The following is a 21,680-nucleotide window of genomic DNA, read 5'->3' as shown; positions in this document are numbered from 1 at the left end:
TGTGACTGCATCAAACAGATGAGGTAGAGGAGCTCTTGCAATGAGAGGATATTTGGCGAATGGACTGGGCTGCCCATTCCCTGACTTAAAAGCCACCGAGCTTGTGTGGGACACGTTGGCAAGATGTACTGCAGCATGTCCACATGTACCAATGACCGTCCAACAGTTGCCAACCGTGCTGATGTAGGAATGGGACACTCACTACGAGGACTCCTCACCAATCTTGAGGCTAGCATGGGAGCACATCGCAGAGCATGCATTGCTGTCTGTGGGGATCACACACCCAATTAAGGACTGTGTTCTGTTGTTTGTAATGTTAGGGGATCATCATAAATTGTGGTGACTGCAATGTAATTAGTATTTTGAATAAAAGTATTGTTTCTGTTCATCTCAATGTGTACTACTTTCAGTTACTTTCTGTGCTATATTGTAGCATTTCTTCCTATGTATGGTCCAAGTTTCATCGAGCTATGTTACTTGGCAGTGACACGTCATGCAAAAGCTAAGTTTGGCCTTAAGTGTAATTTAGAACTGGTGCGACCAGCATATCTTCAGTTTTATCAATATGGGCTATGGCATTTCTGATAAAAACTTGGGTTTAAATTTTCTATTCTGTCTGATTTGTTTACAGAGAGATTTACTGTTCATTCCTTATAAGTTTAAAAACCAGTTATGCTGTGCTTATATAAGTACTGCTGAATATTTTGCACACATTGTTTTTGTTTTTAGGTCATTTGGAAGGTTCTTGGATGGAGGATTAATAGCCAATAATCCTACTCTGGATGCCATGACTGAAATACATGAATACAATTTGGCACTAAGAGCAGTCGGGCGTGAAGAAGAAGTGAAAACACTCTCAGTTGTTGTATCTGTGGGCACAGGTGTTGTCCCAGTTACACAGGTAACTTTCAAACCATGAATTTTAGACAAAATTTCTGAGCAATTTTTTGCACAATTTTATCAGTTGCACAGTATAGCATGCTTTGCCTGTATTCATAAAATATCACGATTAATAAGTTAAGTATGTCAATACACTCATGGCAGACACGTAATATGGTAGTGGAGAAATGCAGGGATGAAATTGGACAGAGATTAAGGCAGTAATAGTAGTTGAAGAAGTAGGAGAAGAATGAAGAAGAAGAAGAAGAGGAGGAGGAGGAGGAGGTTGAAGTGTAAGTAGAGAAGACTAGACTAAAACCAGACTGGAGAAAATAGTGAATATTGTTTATTGAAACCAAAAGATACTTTGTTGACACTAACCTACATAGGGAGAAACGGTTGTTGTTGTTGTTGTTGTTGTTGTTGTGGTGGTGGTGGTCTTCAGTCCTGAGACTGGTTTGATGCAATTCTCCATGCTACTCTATCCTGTGCAAGCTTCTTCATCTCCCAGTACCTACTGCAGCCTACATCCTTCTGAATCTGCTTAGTGTATTCATCTCTTGGTCTCCCTCTACGATTTTTACCCTCCACGCTGCCCTCCAATACTAAATTGGTGATCCCTCCATGTCTCAGAACGTGTCCTACCAACCGATCCCTTCTTCTAGTCAAGTTGTGCCACAAGCTCCTCTTCTCCCCAATTCTATTCAATACCGACTCATTAGTCATGTGATCTACCCATCTAATCTTCTGCATTCTTCTGTAGCACCACATTTCGAAAACTTCTATCCTCTTCTTGTCTAAGCTATTTATCGTCCGCGTTTCACTCCCACACATGGCTACACTCCATACAAACACTTTCAGAAACGACTTCCTAACATTTAAATCTATACTCGATGTTAACAGATTTTTCTTCTTCAGAAACGCTTTCCTTGCCATTGCCAGTCTACATTTTATATCCTCTCTACTTCGACCATCATCAGTTATTTTGCTCCCCAAATAGCAAAACTCCTTTACTACTTTAAGTGTCTCATTTCCTAATCTAATTCCCCCAGCATCACCCGACTTAATTCGACTACATTCCATTATCCTCGTTTTGCTTTTGTTGATGTTCATCTTATATCCTCCTTTCAAGACACTGTCCATTCCGTTCAACTGCTCTTCCAAGTCCTTTGCTGTCTCTGACAGAATTACAATGTCATCGGCGAACCTCAATGTTTTTATTTCTTCTCCATGGATTTTAATACCTATTCCGAACTTTTCTTTTGTTTCCTTTATTGCTTGCTCAATATACACATTGAATAACATCGGGGATAGCTTTTTGATTATAATAATAAAAATCAGTCATTCTTTCGTGACTTAAATTCTGTTGTTGACTTATAAACAAATATAAATTCTCTACTAATTATAAACACTTGGAAGAAGAACTGCTAGGATTCTTAAAGTATTTATTTAGCTCTATTCAAAAAAATGCTAGAAAAGCCAGCTCTTAATTAATTCCAAAATAATTACCAGATTTGTCAAAAGTATTGTTTTTATAACTATATCTGTTAATTTCATTATTTAAACAAATAATTCGGCCTAACCCTTGCAGTAGTAACTGTTTAAAAGGAGGAATTTTTCTACATATTCAGTTAATTGAATGAGTTATGTTTTAATTGTAATTTATGTAACTTAAGCATCGAACAATGTGTAGTTTCAGCACCTATTATTGTGAGGATATATAAAGGCCCAATTTTTGTTCCTGAGACAGTTCACAGCCGATTTTCAGACAGGAAGCCTGTATCAATTTAGAATAGCAACAGTGCGTCAACTAAACAGTGGAATTAGTGTAACACTAATAGGCCATGTGTTAAAGCAATGGCAGTGTCTGTATTATTCTGAAAAAGCTGTGAACTGTGTGGTTAGGTTTTTACTGCTCATAGATGTTCAACAGTAAACAATTGTAGCAGTACGCTGATGTTTGCGTGCAAGCTATTAATGAGGCTTGTCTAAATTTACCAATAGTGAATTGGCCAAATATATGTAATATTGGAGGGTTGTGACCAGTGAGAGTAAAGAACTGTGAAACACAACTGTGCAGCTGTCTGTTACATCATTTATAGTAGTCAGTGTTGAACTCCCACACCCCAGTTTTCCACCAGTATAAAAATGCAGTACGTCGACACCAAGGACTATCAACTAAGAACAATAACGCAGGCGAACATCACAATGTCTGTACATATTGTGCAGGCTGACCATATCCTACTTGCCTGATGTAGTTGCTTTTGTTAAATTTTTGCCCATTTCTTTTATATCTGCCCTTGAATTTACGGCTTTCCCTATTGCCGTTGCGCTTACCATTACCATTACCATAGGTCTGTGTGGGGTAAAGCTGCCATCCGTCTTGCACTATGAGTCCATTGTTCATTTGTTGGTCGGTAAATATCAGTGGCATATCTGTGTATGGACAGGCTTAGGTTGTACTGGCCTCTCTTCATGTATCAAATGTGTTGAATTCAGTACAGATAGAAAGTATTTGTTATCGTGTTCTGGAATGGTAATGAGTTTTACCCTAATGTGGGCAGGAAGATGGCTCTTAAAATTTTCAGCACATCTACTTGAGATACTGGGTTTGTCCAGTATCTGGTTTGGTCTAATATTTTTGAAAATAGCCCCTTAAGCTTCCATGTTTGCTACTGAATGGAGCCGGATTGAATACTTCATGTTTGAGCCTCTCTTGTACGGCCTCAGACCAGTATTTACCCACAGAGGCTCTTTCAGACTGTTCATAGAAGTGGCTACATTCCACCATGACTGTAGTCCAAAGCAGAACATCACCCTGCGTGTATCCAACAACACATCTAATTTTCTAGGCTTCGGTCCAGGTACCAGATAAAACATTTTGAAGTGCTCTGATAAAGACCACGGGGTTTGTTTTTTTTTCCCTTCGGAGATAAATGCCGGAAATTGTCAATGCCTTAATAATCCTTCATCTGCAATTAATGTTGACAAACATGCCGCACTGTCAGTGAGAGGCGTGTTTGTGTTCGCTTGTGGCATAGTGCATGGAAGTTGTACTTGCTCAAAAGGTGCAGCTGCCGGCAAGTGTTGCTGCATTCTGCAACCTTCACTACTTTCCTTTGACGGGCAACCCACGTATTGTGGACAACCAGTGAAAGTATTTAACTTCTCTAAAAGCATGGATTTGTTTTCTGTCATTTTGTTATGGAATGTCTGTAGGTTTAGCAATACTGCCTTGTAACCTTTCCTCTGCTTCCTTTAATTCTAAATCTATTTTAGCTAGATGTTGACTTTCTTTCTCCTTTAGAGCATCTTCTACAGTATCTACGTAAATTTTGCCCTCTGATACTACATTTTCAGCATCCCAGGTTCAGCTTTTTCAGTTATTTCCTTTACATCTCTATATGTTTTATCTCTCTGTTTTTTGGCAAATTTTTGTGCTTAACTTAACTGGCCTACTCTTAGACTTAACTTTTGTACTTTTGTAGGTAAGTTTATACACGCAACTTGCAGCTCACTGACTGCATCCGTCACAATTTTTACCGACGCATCCACTTGGGATTGTGTCTCTTGAATTGGAGATATGTTTCACTGAGGGTTTGTAACTCACCTGCAAGTTGTTCCTCTTCATCATCTTCCGGCGATACCTTTTCCGTTAATGTATTTATATTGCGGGACATGTTGGTAATTGTTTCTTGTTTTAGTTGTTTACCTAGTTCTGTCAACTTCCCGGATAGTTCGTCAAATAATTCAGTATGTTTAGTTTTGCTCACCTCACTGAACTGTTGACTAATACTATTCTTGCAATTGTTAAATGCCTGATTTTGCTGTGTAAACTGTTGTCCTATATTTGCCTGATGTTTTGTGAACTGCTGTGTCATACCTTTAAGCTGTTGTTATTCTTACCTGAAATTCCTGTTGTTTTGTAAACTGTTGTGTTATTTGTTGCATGAATTGTATCAATTTTTGTGTCTCACAAGTATTTACATGTTTTTATGAACTGTTTCCTGTTCTTGCGTTCACGACATCGTGAGCAAACAATCAAAGGAGTTTTTTTTTTTTTTGCAAAAACAGACATAATGCCTTATGGGATAACAGCAATCAGTGATTTTATAATGTTACTTAAAATCCGTCTTTATTGCAAATTTTTTATTATTCATATGACCGGTTTCGGTTCATTCAGAACCATCTTCAGATCTGATATTTCAGTTACAGGAGTAACCCGGATAATTTTGTACCTGCCAACCCATTAGTAACTCCTGTCCATATTCAACCAGAATGGTACTTCTTATTTGCATATGCAATTCTTCGGTCAATCCCTAATAAACTCGGAGGTGTTATTGCATTATTCTTATCAATTAGAATCTTAATAATTTTACCATTTTATAATAAAACACCATTCCGAGGTATTCAATTCTATCCTATCAACCAGATTTTATTCTGAATTATAGTAGTTGTTGTATGCTTATTAACATGAATTGGAAAACGGCCTGTTGAAGAACCTTATATTATAACAGGACAAATCTTAACAATTATTTACTTTACATACTTCTTAATTAATGTGCATGTTGCAAACGCATGAGATAAACTAATTAGGGATAATAAGTTAATTAGCTTAGGGAAAGCATATGTTTTGAAAACATAAAACTAGAAGTTTAACTCTTCTATTAACTTTTCTTAAAAAATTTCACTAAATAAATGAAATAAATAAAATCTTTAAACCAACAAAGAAAATAAAAAAATTTAAAGATAATGGCAAAAAACTTTTTCAAGCTAAGTACATTAACTTATCGTAACGAAAACGTGGTAATGTACCACGAACTCAAATAAAACCAAAGGACATAACAGCAAGCTTAATAAAAAATATAAAAGAATAAAAATCACCACCTAAAAAAATTAAAGCTAATAACATTCTTATAAAAACAATTCTAGTATACTCAGCTAAAAAAATTAAAGTAAAACCTCCTGCACCATATTCAATATTAAACCCTGAAACTAACTCAGATTCACCCTCGGCAAAGTCAAAAGGAGTACGGTTAGTTTCAGCTAAACAAGAAGCAAAACAAGCTAAAGCTAAAGGAAAAGAAATAATAATAAATCAACAATAAAGCTGATAGTTTATAAAATCAAACTTGTTAAAACTACCAATTAAAATAATTAAAGATAATAAAATTAAAGCCAAACTAACTTCATATGAAATTGTTTGAGCAACAGAACGAAGAGAACCTAGTAAAGAATAATTTGAATTAGAAGACCAACCAGCAATTATAACAGTATAAACACCTAATCTAGTACAGCATAAAAAAAACAAAAATCCATAAGAAAAAGAACATATATAAGTTAAGTAGGGGAAAATCACTCAAACAGCCAAGGAAATTATTAAATTAAAAACAGGAGAAAAGTAATAAAGTAAATAATTAGATATAATGGGAATTGGCTGCTCCTTACAAATTAACTTGATAGCATCACTAAAGGGTTGAGGAATTCCGACAAAACCTACTTTATTTGGACCCTTTCGAATTTGAATATAACCTAAAACCTTACGCTCTAATAAAGTTAAAAAAGCAACACTAATTAAAACACAAATAACTAATAAAAGAAAATTCAAAATAAACATAAATAAATCATAAAGTATCAATACTATTTGTAGAAAAAATCTACATAAATGAATTCTAAATTCAACACATTAATCTGTCAAAATAGTAATTTAATTAGTATTAATCAATAAAATAAAAAATATTTCAACCATATGGTCCTTTCGTACTAATATGAATTAATAATCTTAGGATAGAAACCGACCTGGCTCACGCCGGTCTGGACTCAGATCATGTAAGAATTTAAAGGTCGAACAGACCTAATTACTGGGCTACTGCACCCAAAATTTTTCTTAATCCAACATCGAGGTCGCAATCTGCTTTGTCGATATGAGCTCTCAAAAACAATTACGCTGTTATCCCTAAGGTAACTTAATCTTATGATCATAAATTATGGATCAAAACAACAAACATAAATAAATGGTATAATAATGAAGAGTTTGTTTATTCTTCATGTCACCCCAACAAAACATCATCATTAAATATAGAAAGACAAACAAAAAACTATATAAAAATAAAATGTTAAGCTCTATAGGGTCTTCTCGTCCTAAAGAAAAATTTAAGCCTTTTGACTCAAAAGTTAAATTCAAAAATTTATTAAGAGACAGTTGATTTCTCGTCAAGCCATTCATTCCAGCCACTAATTAAGAGACTAATGATTATGCTACCTTTGCACGGTCAAAATACCGCGGCTCTTTAAAAATTTGCTCAGTGAGCAGGCCAGACCTCAAAGTATTTTCTAGAGGACATGTTTTTGATAAACAGGCGGAAATCAATTTTGCCTAGTTCCTTATAATAAATTAACAAGGTAAAAATTATATACAAATAAATATACTAATTCTATCATTATTACAAAAATTTCAAAATTAAATTTATAATCTTAATAAAAAACCTAAAATAATTATAAAATCAAAAATAAAAATAATGAACTAAAACGTAATCTTAAAGATAGCTGGTTTAAAGCTTACTATTATATTTTATTAAAACAAATTATAGGTTATTAACTTCAAAGCTTATCCCTTAAAGAATAAATAAGTTAATATTTATACCTAAAAAATTAAATAAAAACAATTAACTTCAAAAAATTAAATTTTTTCTTAAGAAACTAGATATCTTGGGAAACGGTTAACATCTCATTTCTATAAATAATTTAATAATAATTATGATACATTAACTATAAATTACTTATAAATCAACCCAAATCGAGACAAGTAAAGTAAATACTAAAATTTTGATAAACCCTGATACAAAAGGTACAATAAATAAAATCTACTTTTAAAAATTTAAAATAATATTTCATAAAACAATTACATTACCAATAAACTATAATATAAAAAATCAATTCTACAAAATATACTAAGACAAAATTCGACAAAATTATTTTTATTAAATAATTAAATAAACAAAAAATAAATATAATAAAATAAATAATCAAGATATCCTGATTTGCACAGAAAAATTTTCAGTGTAAATGAAACACTTTACTAATAAGTTATATCTTGAAACTCTTCCTAGATACACTTTCCAGTACATCTACTATGTTACGACTTATCTCATCTAAATTGAAGCTAAATTAAAGTAATAAAATAGAATAATCAATAATGAGAGCGACGGACGATGTGTACACACCTCAGAGCCAATATCAGTTAAATTAAATAAATTAAATTACTATCAAATCCACCTTCATTAATAGTATTTCACCATCAAATCCGTTATAAACAAAAATCTATTGTAACCCACCTCCTCTTAATTATAAGCTGCACCTTGACCTGAAATACTTTATAATTATAAATCTTGAGAATTATAACTCTAAAAAGATTCTCTGATAACGGAGATATACAAACAAATAAATTAAGTAGAGTAAATCGTGTATTATCAATCATGGGGTAGGTTCCTCTGAATGGAATGAGATACCGCCAAATTCTTTGGGTTTAAAGACCTTAACTAATAGTACCCAGGTAAATATAATTAACATTTAAAATAATAGGGTATCTAATCCTAGTTTATTATTCAAATTTCACAGATTCATAAAAAGAGCTATAAATAAATTTTAACATTTCACCTTACAAATTTATATTTTAACCCTAAAAATATAAATAACTGTTTTAACCAATAATATTCACTTGTATCAATCGTATAACCGCGGCTGCTGGCACGAATTATGCCGATACTAAATCAATTGCTAAATCCAAAATCACTTGATAATTAAATCAAATTACTGCAAAATAGAACATTTAGTTTAACAAAACTTACATATAATACAAAGAAAAAGTGAATAAATTAAGCAAGAATAAAACTTTTGGAAACAAAATAAGAAATTTAAAAATTTATAAAAATAAGAAAAAATAAACGATTCAAATATTTAAAGAAAAACAAAAGAAAAGAAACACAAAAATAACAAAAAAAAGAAACGCACCCTAGAATGACCACAACAACTTCTCTATTATATATAAATAAAGATTAATATGGAACATGTATACCGATAAATGTATTATATTCTTTCTTATTTAATCTTTCTTTTCACTAATAATAAAGAAAGATTAAATAATATAATAAATATATTTAATATAATTATGTAAATTAATGTAATATGTTATTAATATAAAATTAACTTTATATTAAGTTAACTTAAATATTAATTAGTTAAATAATCTAATTATAGATAATATATTAAATTATATTATTATAATTAATATAATTAGTTATATTAATATAAAATTTTATATTTAATAATATTAATTATATTTATTATATCCAATTATAATAATATTTAATATTAATTTACATATTATTATATAATTTATAATATAATAACCTATTTTAAGCTAAAAACATAAGTAGCTATAATCCTAGGTAAATAAATGTATTAAAATAATCATTTAATAATTATAAAATAACATTATAAGTATTTAAATTTAATTAAATGTAATATATTAATATAAATTATTTATTATATATAATATATATTCAGATTATCCTAACCGAGATAAATTAATTAGAAATAACCAAAATAATACATAAACAAATTTCTAAAAAAAAATTTTAATTTATATATTAAATATAAATGAAGTGCCTGATTAAAGGGTTACCTTGATAGGGTAAATTAAGTAAATAAAATTACCTTCATTAAAAATTACATAAGACAGAATTAAACTACCTCCTTTAGTATCAAAAACTAACGTGCATCATACACCTTAATGTAAAAAGGTAAGCTAAACAAGCTAATGGGTTCATACCCCATTTATAGAGGTATCAATCCTCTCCTTTTTAATGACCAACAACTCTACAAAACTTCTCTTCCTATCAACATTAATGATAGGAACGATCATGTCCATTTCATCAAACTCCTGATTCGTAGTTTGAATAGGACTTGAGATCAACTTACTTTCATTTATTCCGCTCCTAACAAGAAATAAAAATATAATAATAAATGAATCATCAATTAAATATTTTATTGTCCAAGCAATGGCATCGACAATACTATTATTTTCAATTTTGCTGATTCAAATAAAGTATCCAATAGGTTGAGAAACAGAATTTATTCCATCAATAATAATTAGATCTAGATTATTATTAAAGATTGGGGCTGCACCCTTTCATTTCTGATTTCCAGAAGTAATAGGGCTTCAAGATGAAATAACTGTTTAACACTAATAACATGACAAAAAATTGCCCCAATAATAGTATTATCTTATTGTATTCAACTAAGAACTTTCATTTGAACAATTATTATTCTAAGAATTATTATTGGGGCTATAGGTGGTTTAAATCAAACATCGCTACGACAACTTCTAGCATATTCCTCAATTAGACATTTAGGGTGAATAATTAGATCCCTAACAGTTAGAGAAAACATTTGAGAACTATACTTTATTATTTATTCACTATTAAGATTAATTATGGTCCTATTATTTAAGCAAATAAATCTATTTTTTATAAATCAGATCTATTCAGCTAGAAATATAAAAACTGAAATTAAATTCATAATATTCTTATCCCTTTTATCATTAGGTGGTTTACCACCATTTCTTGGATTTCTACCAAAATGAATTGTAATACAATCATTGATGGAAAATAACATAACAACTATTATAACAATTATGGTTGTATTAACTACAATCACACTTTATTATTATATACGTATTAGATTCTCAGCCCTAATTATATCATACACAGAAAATTCGTGATCTATAAAAATAAAGTCTCAAAAATCAAGAATTATTCTTCCTATAACAGTAATAATTTCAACAATAGGATTAATCTCAACATCAACCTTAATCTCATTATACTAAGGACTTAAGTTAAACAAACTAATAACCTTCAAAGTTATAATTAAAAGAATAATCTTTTAGGCCTTAGTAAAATTTTACACCTCTAGAATTGCAGTCTAGAATCATAATTGAATATAAGACCTAAAGTATGGTCAGAGAGAAACATCTCATAAGTAGATTTACAGTCTATCACCTTAAATTCAGCCATCTTACCGCAAAAATGATTATTCTCAACAAACCATAAGGATATTGGTACTTTATACTTCTTATTTGGAGCGTGAGCAGGAATAGTAGGAACATCAATAAGAATACTTATTCGTGCTGAACTTGGTCAACCAGGATCTCTAATTGGAGATGACCAAATTTATAATGTCATTATTACAGCCCACGCATTTGTAATAATTTTTTTTATAGTAATACCTATTATAATTGGTGGATTTGGTAATTGACTTGTACCATTAATAATTGGTGCACCAGATATAGCATTCCCACGAATAAATAATATAAGTTTTTGATTACTACCGCCCTCACTTACCCTTCTTCTTACATCTTCTATAGTAGATAACGGTGCTGGTACAGGATGAACAGTTTACCCTCCTCTTGCAGGAGCTATCGCACATGGGGGAGCATCTGTAGACCTAGCTATTTTTTCACTTCACTTAGCAGGTGTATCATCTATTCTTGGTGCAGTAAACTTCATTACAACAGCAATTAATATACGATCAGAAAGTATAACTCTAGATCAAACACCTTTATTTGTCTGATCTGTAGCTATTACAGCCCTTCTCCTCCTTTTATCGCTTCCAGTATTAGCAGGGGCTATTACTATACTATTAACAGATCGAAATTTAAATACATCATTCTTTGACCCTGCGGGAGGAGGTGACCCAATTTTATATCAACACCTATTCTGATTCTTTGGGCACCCAGAAGTTTACATTTTAATTCTACCGGGGTTTGGGATTATTTCTCACATTGTATGTCAAGAAAGAGGAAAAATTGAATCATTTGGAACATTAGGTATAATTTATGCTATATTATCAATTGGACTAATAGGATTTATTGTATGAGCACATCATATATTCACAGTAGGAATAGACGTTGACACACGAGCATACTTTACATCAGCAACAATAATTATTGCTGTACCTACAGGAATCAAGGTATTCAGATGATTAGCTACACTATATGGAACTAAATTCAAATTCAATCCACCGTTATTATGAGCTTTAGGATTTATTTTTCTATTTACAATTGGTGGACTAACAGGATTAGTATTAGCAAATTCATCACTTGACATCGTATTACATGATACATATTATGTAGTAGCCCACTTCCATTATGTGTTATCCATAGGAGCAGTATTTGCAATCATAGGAGGTGTTATTCAATGATACCCATTATTTACAGGATTAACTATAAATAATACATGATTAAAAATCCAATTTACAATCATATTTATTGGAGTAAACTTAACATTTTTCCCTCAGCACTTCCCAGGACTAGCAGGAATACCACGACGATATTCAGACTATCCAGACGCATATACATCATGAAATGTAGTATCAAGAATTGGGTCCACAATTTCTATTGTAGGAATCATTATATTCATTGTAATTATATGAGAAAGAATGGTTACAAACCGGGCAATCATATTTAGAGCTAATATAAGAAGATCAACAGAATGACTACAAAATAACCCACCTGCGGAACACAGTTACTCAGAGCTACCATTAATTTCTAGATTCTAATATGGCAGATTAGCGCAGTAGATTTAAGCTCTACAAATAAAGGTTTGACCTTTTATTAGAAAATTAATTAATGGCAACATGATCAAATTTATCCCTTCAAGATGGAGCTTCACCATTAATGGAGCAACTATCATTCTTCCATGATCATACTATGGTCGTATTATTATTAATTACAGTAATTGTAGGCTATGCCCTAAGTTACATATTATTCATTGCCTATACAAACCGAAACATACTTCACGGGCATTTAATTGAAACAATCTGAACAGCACTACCAGCAATTACACTAATTTTTATTGCACTACCATCATTACGACTTCTGTATTTACTTGATGATTCAGTAGACGCAATAATTACGATTAAAACAATTGGACGACAATGATATTGAAGATATGAATATTCAGACTTTATAGATGTAGAATTTGACACTTATATAACACCAGAACAAGACCTAGAAAACGACGGATTTCGACTTCTAGATGTAGATAACCGAACAATTTTACCAATAAATACAGAAGTACGAGTATTAACAAGAGCATCAGATGTTCTACATTCATGAGCAGTGCCTGCATTAGGAGTTAAAATTGACGCAACGCCAGGTCGACTAAACCAAGGAACATTTACAATAAACCGGCCTGGACTATTCTTTGGACAATGCTCAGAAATCTGTGGAGCAAACCACAGATTTATACCAATTGTAATTGAAAGAACTTCAGTAAACTTATTTATCAAGTGATTATCTAAGGTAATCTAAGGAGTTAGTTAAAATATATAACATTAGCGTGTCAATCTAAAATAACTAAATAATTAGTACACCTTGAAATACATCAGATGACTGAAAGTAAGTAATGGTCTCTTAAACCAAAAAATAGTAAATTAACGACTACTTCTGATGGGGAATTCAATCCAAATCCCTCAAATATCCCCTCTCATATGATTCTCCCTATTTATTATATTTTCGACTACATTAATTTTATTTAATCAAATAAACTTTTTCTCATTTAAACCAAACCTTATTAAAAGAGCAGAAAAAAGAACAATTGATATAAAGAACTTGAATTGAAAATGATAACAAACTTATTTTCAACATTTGATCCATCAACTAATATCTTCAATTTATCATTAAATTGAACTAGAACATTCCTAGGATTATTATTAATCCCATCAATATTTTGACTTACACCATCACGAATTAATATTATTTGAAATAAACTAAACTTAACCTTACACAATGAATTTAAAACATTGCTAGGACCAAAATCATTTAATGGAACAACATTCATCTTCATTTCAATCTTTATTATAATACTATTTAATAATTTCATAGGATTATTCCCTTACATCTTTACTAGAACAAGACATATAGCATTAACATTTGCAATTGCTCTACCTATATGATTAAGATTTATATTATTTGGATGAATTAATCATACAAATCACATATTTGCACACCTTGTTCCACAAGGAACACCACCTGCATTAATATCATTTATAGTATTAATTGAAACAATTAGAAATGTCATTCGACCAGGTACACTAGCAGTACGACTAGCAGCAAATATAATTGCAGGGCACTTACTTTTAACGTTACTAGGAAATACAGGACCATCTATAGCAATAAACTTAATTTCACTATTAATTATTGGACAAATACTTCTATTAATTCTAGAATCAGCAGTAGCAATAATTCAGGCATATGTTTTCTCAATTTTAAGAACTTTATATTCTAGAGAAGTATACTAAACTTATGTTAACAACTCACTCAAACCACCCATTCCACTTAGTAGACTACAGACCTTGACCATTAACAGGAGCAATTGGAGCAATAGTTCTAGTATCAGGATTAGCAAAAGGATTTCACCTATTTAACATTAACTTATTTATAATTGGATTTGGAATTACACTTCTAACTATAATCCAGTGATGACGAGATGTAGTCTGAGAAGGAACATACCAAGGACTACATACGGGATTTGTATCAATTGGATTACGATGAGGAATAATTTTATTTATTGCATCAGAAGTACTATTCTTTGTTTCATTTTTCTGAGCATTTTTTAGAAGAAGACTAGCACCTACTATTGAACTAGGAATATTATGACCCCCAATAGGAATTCAACCTTTCAATCCTATGCAAATTCCATTACTTAATACAGCTATTCTTTTAGCGTCAGGAGTAACAGTAACATGAGCACATCATAGTCTAATAGAATCTAATCATACTCAAGCATTACAAGGATTATTTTTCACAGTACTACTAGGACTATACTTCACTATACTTCAAGCATATGAATATTGAGAAGCACCCTTCACCATTGCAGATGCAGTTTATGGATCAACATTCTTTGTTGCAACAGGATTTCATGGTCTACATGTAATTATCGGAACAATTTTCTTATCAACATGTCTACTTCGACATTCAATAAATCAATTCTCACCAAGACACCACTTTGGGTTTGAAGCAGCAGCATGATACTGACACTTTGTAGACGTAGTATGATTATTCTTATATATTTCTATTTATTGATGAGGTAGATAATTGTTTTTCTAGTATAAATAGTACATTTGACTTCCAATCAAAAAGCTTGATATAAATCAAGAAAAACAATCCTAATTTTATCTACAAGAATTTTTATTAGATTTATTATTCCAATAATTGTTATAATCCTTGCAACAACATTATCAAAAAAATTAATTAATGACCGAGAAAAAAGATCACCATTTGAGTGTGGATTTGACCCAAAAAGATCAGCACGAATACCATTCTCACTTCGATTCTTCTTAATTGCAGTAATTTTCTTAATTTTTGATGTAGAAATCGCATTAATCCTTCCAATTGTAATTATTTTTAAAACTTCAGACATTATAATCTGAACAGTATCAACAATATTTTTTATAGTATTATTAGGTGGACTATACCATGAATGAAATCAAGGAGCCTTACAATGAGCAGAATAAAGGGTTGTAGTTAACTATAACATTTGGGTTGCATTCAAAAAGTATTGATATAATCAATCAACCTTAAATAGAATAAGAAGCGAAGTATTGCAGTCAGTTTCGACCTGGAAGATTGGTAAATAAAATACCCTTATTCTTATTAATTGAAGCCAAAAAGAGGCGTATTACTGTTAATAATATAATTGAACTATAAAGTTCCAATTAAGGAAATGTAAAGCCAATATGAAAGCTGCTAACTTTTTATATTAGCGGTTAAACTCCGTTAACATTTCTAAAATTTATATAGTTTAAATAAAACATTACATTTTCACTGTAAAAATAATATATGTATATTTATAAATACCTAAAAGTAAAAATACTTCCTTAACATCTTCAGTGTCACGCTCTAATTATAAGCTATTTAAGTAAACGAAAAATAATACCACCAAAATAAATATTCAAAAAATAAAAGTTAAAAGATAAATCTTAAAATTAGAATCATATCAACCTTGTATATAACTAATTAAATAAATAAATAGTCTATATAAACCTTGACCACCAAATAATTCACCTCAACCATAATCAAATGACTTTGATGAATAATAGCCCAATTTTAAAGGAAAATATCTAATAAACTTAGTTGAAATGAAAGGTATAAACCACATAGAACCAGCAAATCTAACAAAAGAAAGCATACTTAAAGAAAATAAATTTTGAGAAAAATCAAAATTAGAAATAAGATAACCCAAATAAGCACCTAAAACAACTACAGTAATAGTTAAAAACTTCAAATAATAAGGCAAGGCAATCACATGAAGAACAGGAAAAATTAACCAAGACAAAAGACTACCACCAAAAACAGCAACAAACAATAAACCAATTATACCAAAAGAAATATAATAACCCTTATCGTCAAAAGAAAATCTAGAATAAAAATTATTGTCACCAGATATTGAATAATAAAAAAGACGAAAAGAATAAGAAGCAGTTAAACCAGTAGAAAAGAAATAAAGAAAAAAAATCAAACAATTAATTCATCTTAAACAAACCATCTCAAGAATTAAATCCTTTGAATAAAAACATGCTAAAAATGGTATACCACACAAAGATAAACTAGAAACATTAAAACAAACCGAAGTTAAAGGCATAAAATTAACAATTGAACCTATAAAACGAATATCCTGAGAATCCTTTAAATTATGAATTATTGAACCTGCACACATAAACAATAAAGCCTTAAATAAAGCATGAGCTAATAAATGAAAAAATGCAAGTTTTGGATAGCCCATAGCCAAAATTCTCATTATTAAACCAAGTTGTCTTAAAGTAGAAAGAGCAATAATTTTCTTCAAATCAAATTCAAAATTTGCACCCAAACCGGCCATAAACATAGTTATACAACCAATTAAAAGTAAGAATCAACCACAATTATAAGTATCTAATATTGGTCTAAAACGAATTAATAAATAAACCCCAGCAGTAACAAGAGTAGAAGAATGAACCAAAGCAGAAACAGGAGTAGGGGCAGCCATAGCAGCAGGAAGTCAAGAAGAAAAGGGAATTTGAGCTCTTTTAGTTATAGCTGCTAAAACAATTAATATAGTAATAAGCTTTATTTCAAAAGAATTAGAAATAAAATCATAATAATAAATATAATTTCAACCGCCAAAATTCAATATTCAAGCAATAGAAATTAAAATAGCAACATCACCAACACGATTAGAAAGTGCAGTTAACATACCAGCACTATAAGATTTTACATTTTGATAATAAATAACTAAACAATAAGAAACTAAACCTAAACCATCCCATCCTAATAAAATTCTAATCAAATTAGGACTAATAATTAAAAACCCTATAGAAAGAATAAATATTAAAACAATAATAATAAAACGATTTATATTCTTTTCTCCCGATATATAATCCTCTCTATAATAAATAACCAAAGAAGAAATATACATAACAAAAGATATAAAAATAAGAGACATTCAATCCAAAATTAAAGTCATAACAACCATAGAACCATTTAAATTAAAAAGCTCTCATTCAACAAAAACTCTATAATCAATTATTAAATAATAAATACCCAAAATAAAAATTATAGTTCTAGAAAAAAATAAAGAAAAAAAACTCAAAGAACAAATAGAAAACAAATTCACGGCCTAAGATGAAAAAAATTCATATCATTGATTCCACAAAACAACATTTTTAATTAAAATACTTAAGCAAACTAAACAAAAAAATACTCCCCCTTTAAACAAAGAATATTTAAAGGCAATCAATGTAAAAGTAAAAGATGATATTCACGAAAATAACCAAGAGAACAAGTATAAACACCAGAATAATAATTACCATGCTGAGAATAAGAATACATATATAAAGTATAAACAGCTCTAAAAAAAGACAAAAAAATTAAAGCAAGAAATCTAAAAGAAGATCAAGACATAATTCTATTTAATAATCTAAGTTCACCTACCAAATTTAAAGGAGGAGGAGCGGCTATATTAGAAGATCTCAAAAGAAATCATCATAAAGCCATTCTTGGCATTAAATTAATTATACCCTTGTTAATTAATAATCTTCGTCTACCTAAACGCTCATAATAAATATTAGATAGACAAAATAAACCAGAAGAACACAAACCATGACCAACCATTAAAGAAAGAGAACCTATACAACCTCATCAATTCATAGTTATCAATCCTCCAATAACCATTCTTATATGAGCAACAGAAGAATAAGCAATTACAGACTTTAAATCAACCTGACGAAAACAAAACAGTAACCCGGGTTACTCCTGTAACTGAAATATTAGATCTGAAGATGGTTCTGAATGAACCGAAACCGGTCATATGAATAATAAAAAATTTGCAATCAATATGGATTTTAAGTAACATTACAAAGGAGTTTTTGCTGTCGCGCCCTTCAGTTTCACTATTTGAAAAAATGTTTCCCGGTGAAAATTGAAAAATTGTGTCATTGAGCATCATAAAAGTGACATCATGATTAGTTCTATTACCAGTGTCATCAATTTTTTGATAGTGGGATGCCATTGTCAGTCTTTTGGTTGCCATCAGCCAGTTCATGAGTTGGCGCATTATCTTGAACTGTTGCCAAGCTAGGATTTCTGACATTTTGGCAGATTGCATTTTGTAATGAATTTTCAACAATAACCATTTCCTTTGACTCCATTGTGATTAGTTTTTAACAAAATTATATATATTTTCAAAAATGAAAATTGAAGTAGATTTAGCTGCGTAGTCACTAATGAACCTGATGATTATGTGACACAGTCTTATAAAATTTGAATGACTTATCTTGCACTTCAATGATGTCTTCGTACAAATTTTCATGATTTCTGTAAAAATGCACATCCCGTAAAGGATATTGATTGGAAGGAATAGAGATTATCTACTTCCAGAGAGATGGTGCCAAGTGCGGCCATATAAGCATACAGCTTAGCAGCTTCCTACCTTTACCACTGAAATCAGCATTCCCGTCGTGTCTGGTTTGTAGGCAGAATTTAATTTTAATTTACTCCGTCGATGTTTTCTTATTCCCAATCGCACAGACATGTAACAAATACAACAAGAGTTTCAGTAGTTTCTTGTAACAATAAAATGAATCAATTATCTCACTTTTTTTGCTCAACAACTGAAAAGTCTGTTCATATTTCGCTTGGCACCATCCTTGAAATGGTTGCCATTGAATAATGACACATGTGGGCAAGCAAATAATGAAAACTGATTAATAATTGCTACTTGAATAATTGAAAAAAATAATTGATTGGAAAAAATAGTTGAAAGAAATTGGAAGGTAATTTATAAATCTGTACACGTATCCTGGGTGAACTTTAACTGGTACCAATATCAACAGACCTTCCTTCAATATCAGTACATTTAAGATCAATATTCATAATTTGAGCTACATACTGCTTCACATTAATTTCATTGTGCGTAGTCCTGATTATAACAATGCCAATGCAGATTTGCTCCTCTGCTGCTCCCGCAAATTCCTCGTCTGCTCCAAACCTCTTGATACAAGATCTCGGCGCGAGTGAAATGATGAACAGTCAGGTGTGGTCGTCATGAATGTATGGATAAACTTTGCTTTCCTAATAACTTTTTATAACACTTTTTAATGTACGGTTTAAATACACATTTTGAAACAATACTGGTATGACGGATCTAATCATACGTCGGCCCACTACCACTTATGAAAACAAACTGGTGAAGATACAGGAATTAATAAATTTTTGTCTAAGTTGTATTGTATCATCATTTAACAACACCTTCCTGTACATCACAGCATTATCAGCAAACAGCTGTAAATTACTGCTCACACTGTCTACCAGATCATTTACATTTATAGAGAATAATAGCAGTCCTATCACACTTTGCTGAAGCACTCGTGACAATACCCTTGTCTCTGATGAGCACTCGCTGTTGAGGACAACATTCTGGGTTCTGGTACTTAAGAAGTCTTTGAGCCACTCATATATTTGGGAACCTATTATGTGTGCTCATATCTTTGTCAAATCTGTTGTTGGGCAGTGTGTCAAACGCTTTTCAGAAATTCAGGAATACGGAATCCTTCATCCATAGTGTGCCAGATACCATGTGAGAAAAGGGCAAGCTGAGTTTCTCCTACTTATATCCTATGAATAGGTCATGAAGTTAAAATAAGAGAGATTAGAGCTCATATGGAAACTTACCAACAATCATTCTTCCCATGAACCATTTGCGACTGGAACAGGGAAGAGGGAAGTGACAGTGGTACACAGAATACCCTCCATCTCACATAGTAAGCCCCATGAACCAAGGAAGTCAGAAACAATTCTGTTTTGAAAAGTCAGTCAGATTTTTGGATTTCACATTTGATAAGAAACATATTGTTACTGCATCCAAGACATACCATCAGGATTATAGGTGCCCAGTATGTGCTTCATGTAGCAGTCCTACCAAAATCTTTTTCAATTTTATTCAATCTGAAGTGAGAACACTTTCCATGGAATGCTCTGTGTTAAGGCTGGTGAGCTACTCTTGCTTCCGTGCAGTGTATCTGCATTGTGTTTGAAGTATACAGCTTGTTGTCAGTTTCTTAGTGAACGATTTCTTTTACCACACATTGCTCTCCAGGGAATGAATTTTGATAGGTTGTCTTTGAATGATAGTCATACAAACAATGCCATAGTACTGCAAGGTTTTGGTAAATGGCAGATCTTTGGGAAAGTGAAATTGTTCACCATCCTTCTTATTGAGGGAGCTCAATATATTTTGAATTTGGAAGTGTTATGAGGAACTGTGCAGTGGAATGTATTTTTAGGACTTCTTTTTCATGCATTGATATTTTAGAACCATCAAAGCTGTCTTTGACCCCATGCCTAGTTTGTCACTAGCTGCTTCTTTCAAAGTGAACTGAAGAAGGTGGTGTTTGCGTGCATGTAGTATGTGGGAAAGATTTGCAGTTACACATTTTATAATTGAAATTAGCTACTTTATTCTCATAACGTATCAAAAGACTACTTCATTAGTGAGACGACCAATCATTCATACAATTTGACACAACATAGTCCTCTAACTGATACACCCATGAGTTGGAGGATTATGTTCTGTCAAATTTTATTTAAGTGATTTAACCATATGATAGTATGCACTGATGGATTGAAATGATTCTATTACTTGACTGCTCAGCTATATTATCTGAATATAGTTTCAAGACTCTCACAAAAAAAATCAGTATGTATAATGCAAAACATTTTAATGATAGTGGAGCTTATGATGTCACTGAGCTTAAAATTTCTCATTAGTTCCCATTCTCTGAATAGCCTTCAAGCTATGTAGTGTATCTATTCACAGAGAAGCAAATATAGAGTGTGTGGAAGACTGAGGTGTCATTCTGCTGGATAATTTGTACATTCAGGGAAATGAGGTATCTCGTACGGCAAGTGAGTGTGTATGTCATGGACACAATGAAGTATCAGTAGGAGGAAGAATGGCTGAAATTGGGGGTACAGTATGTGAAACGAACAACCCAACCCTTACATAACTCCTTTCAGACACAAAAGTAAAATTAAGTGCTGTTATTGTGATTTCTGACTGTGTGCTGCCCTTTAATGTATGGATTCCTTGTCAAGTGAGAGGACTCACCTGTGTGTGACAGCTTCATGTGCATCACATTTTAGTGGAGGATTGTACCTAGTTTGCTTATGAGAAGACAGTCAGTTGTTTGATTTGGACTACTCTCTT

The 21,680-nt window shown here is 31.5% G+C and overlaps 1 protein-coding gene across 1 annotated transcript in view; it reads left to right on the top strand.

Moving 5' to 3' along the window:
• Positions 1-21,680, top strand: part of LOC124787783 (85/88 kDa calcium-independent phospholipase A2-like) — a 178,575-nt gene that overhangs the window by 144,718 nt on the left and 12,177 nt on the right. The window contains exon 10 of the mRNA XM_047254684.1: positions 730-901. Coding sequence (XP_047110640.1) covers positions 730-901 — 172 coding nt within the window. The remainder of the gene's footprint in view (positions 1-729; positions 902-21,680) is intronic.

Source organism: Schistocerca piceifrons, chromosome 3 (assembly GCF_021461385.2).
Source record: "Schistocerca piceifrons isolate TAMUIC-IGC-003096 chromosome 3, iqSchPice1.1, whole genome shotgun sequence".
Lineage (NCBI taxonomy): Eukaryota > Metazoa > Arthropoda > Insecta > Orthoptera > Acrididae > Schistocerca > Schistocerca piceifrons.
Note: the sequence above shows the minus strand (reverse complement) of the source record. Positions and strands in the feature narration are given on the sequence as shown.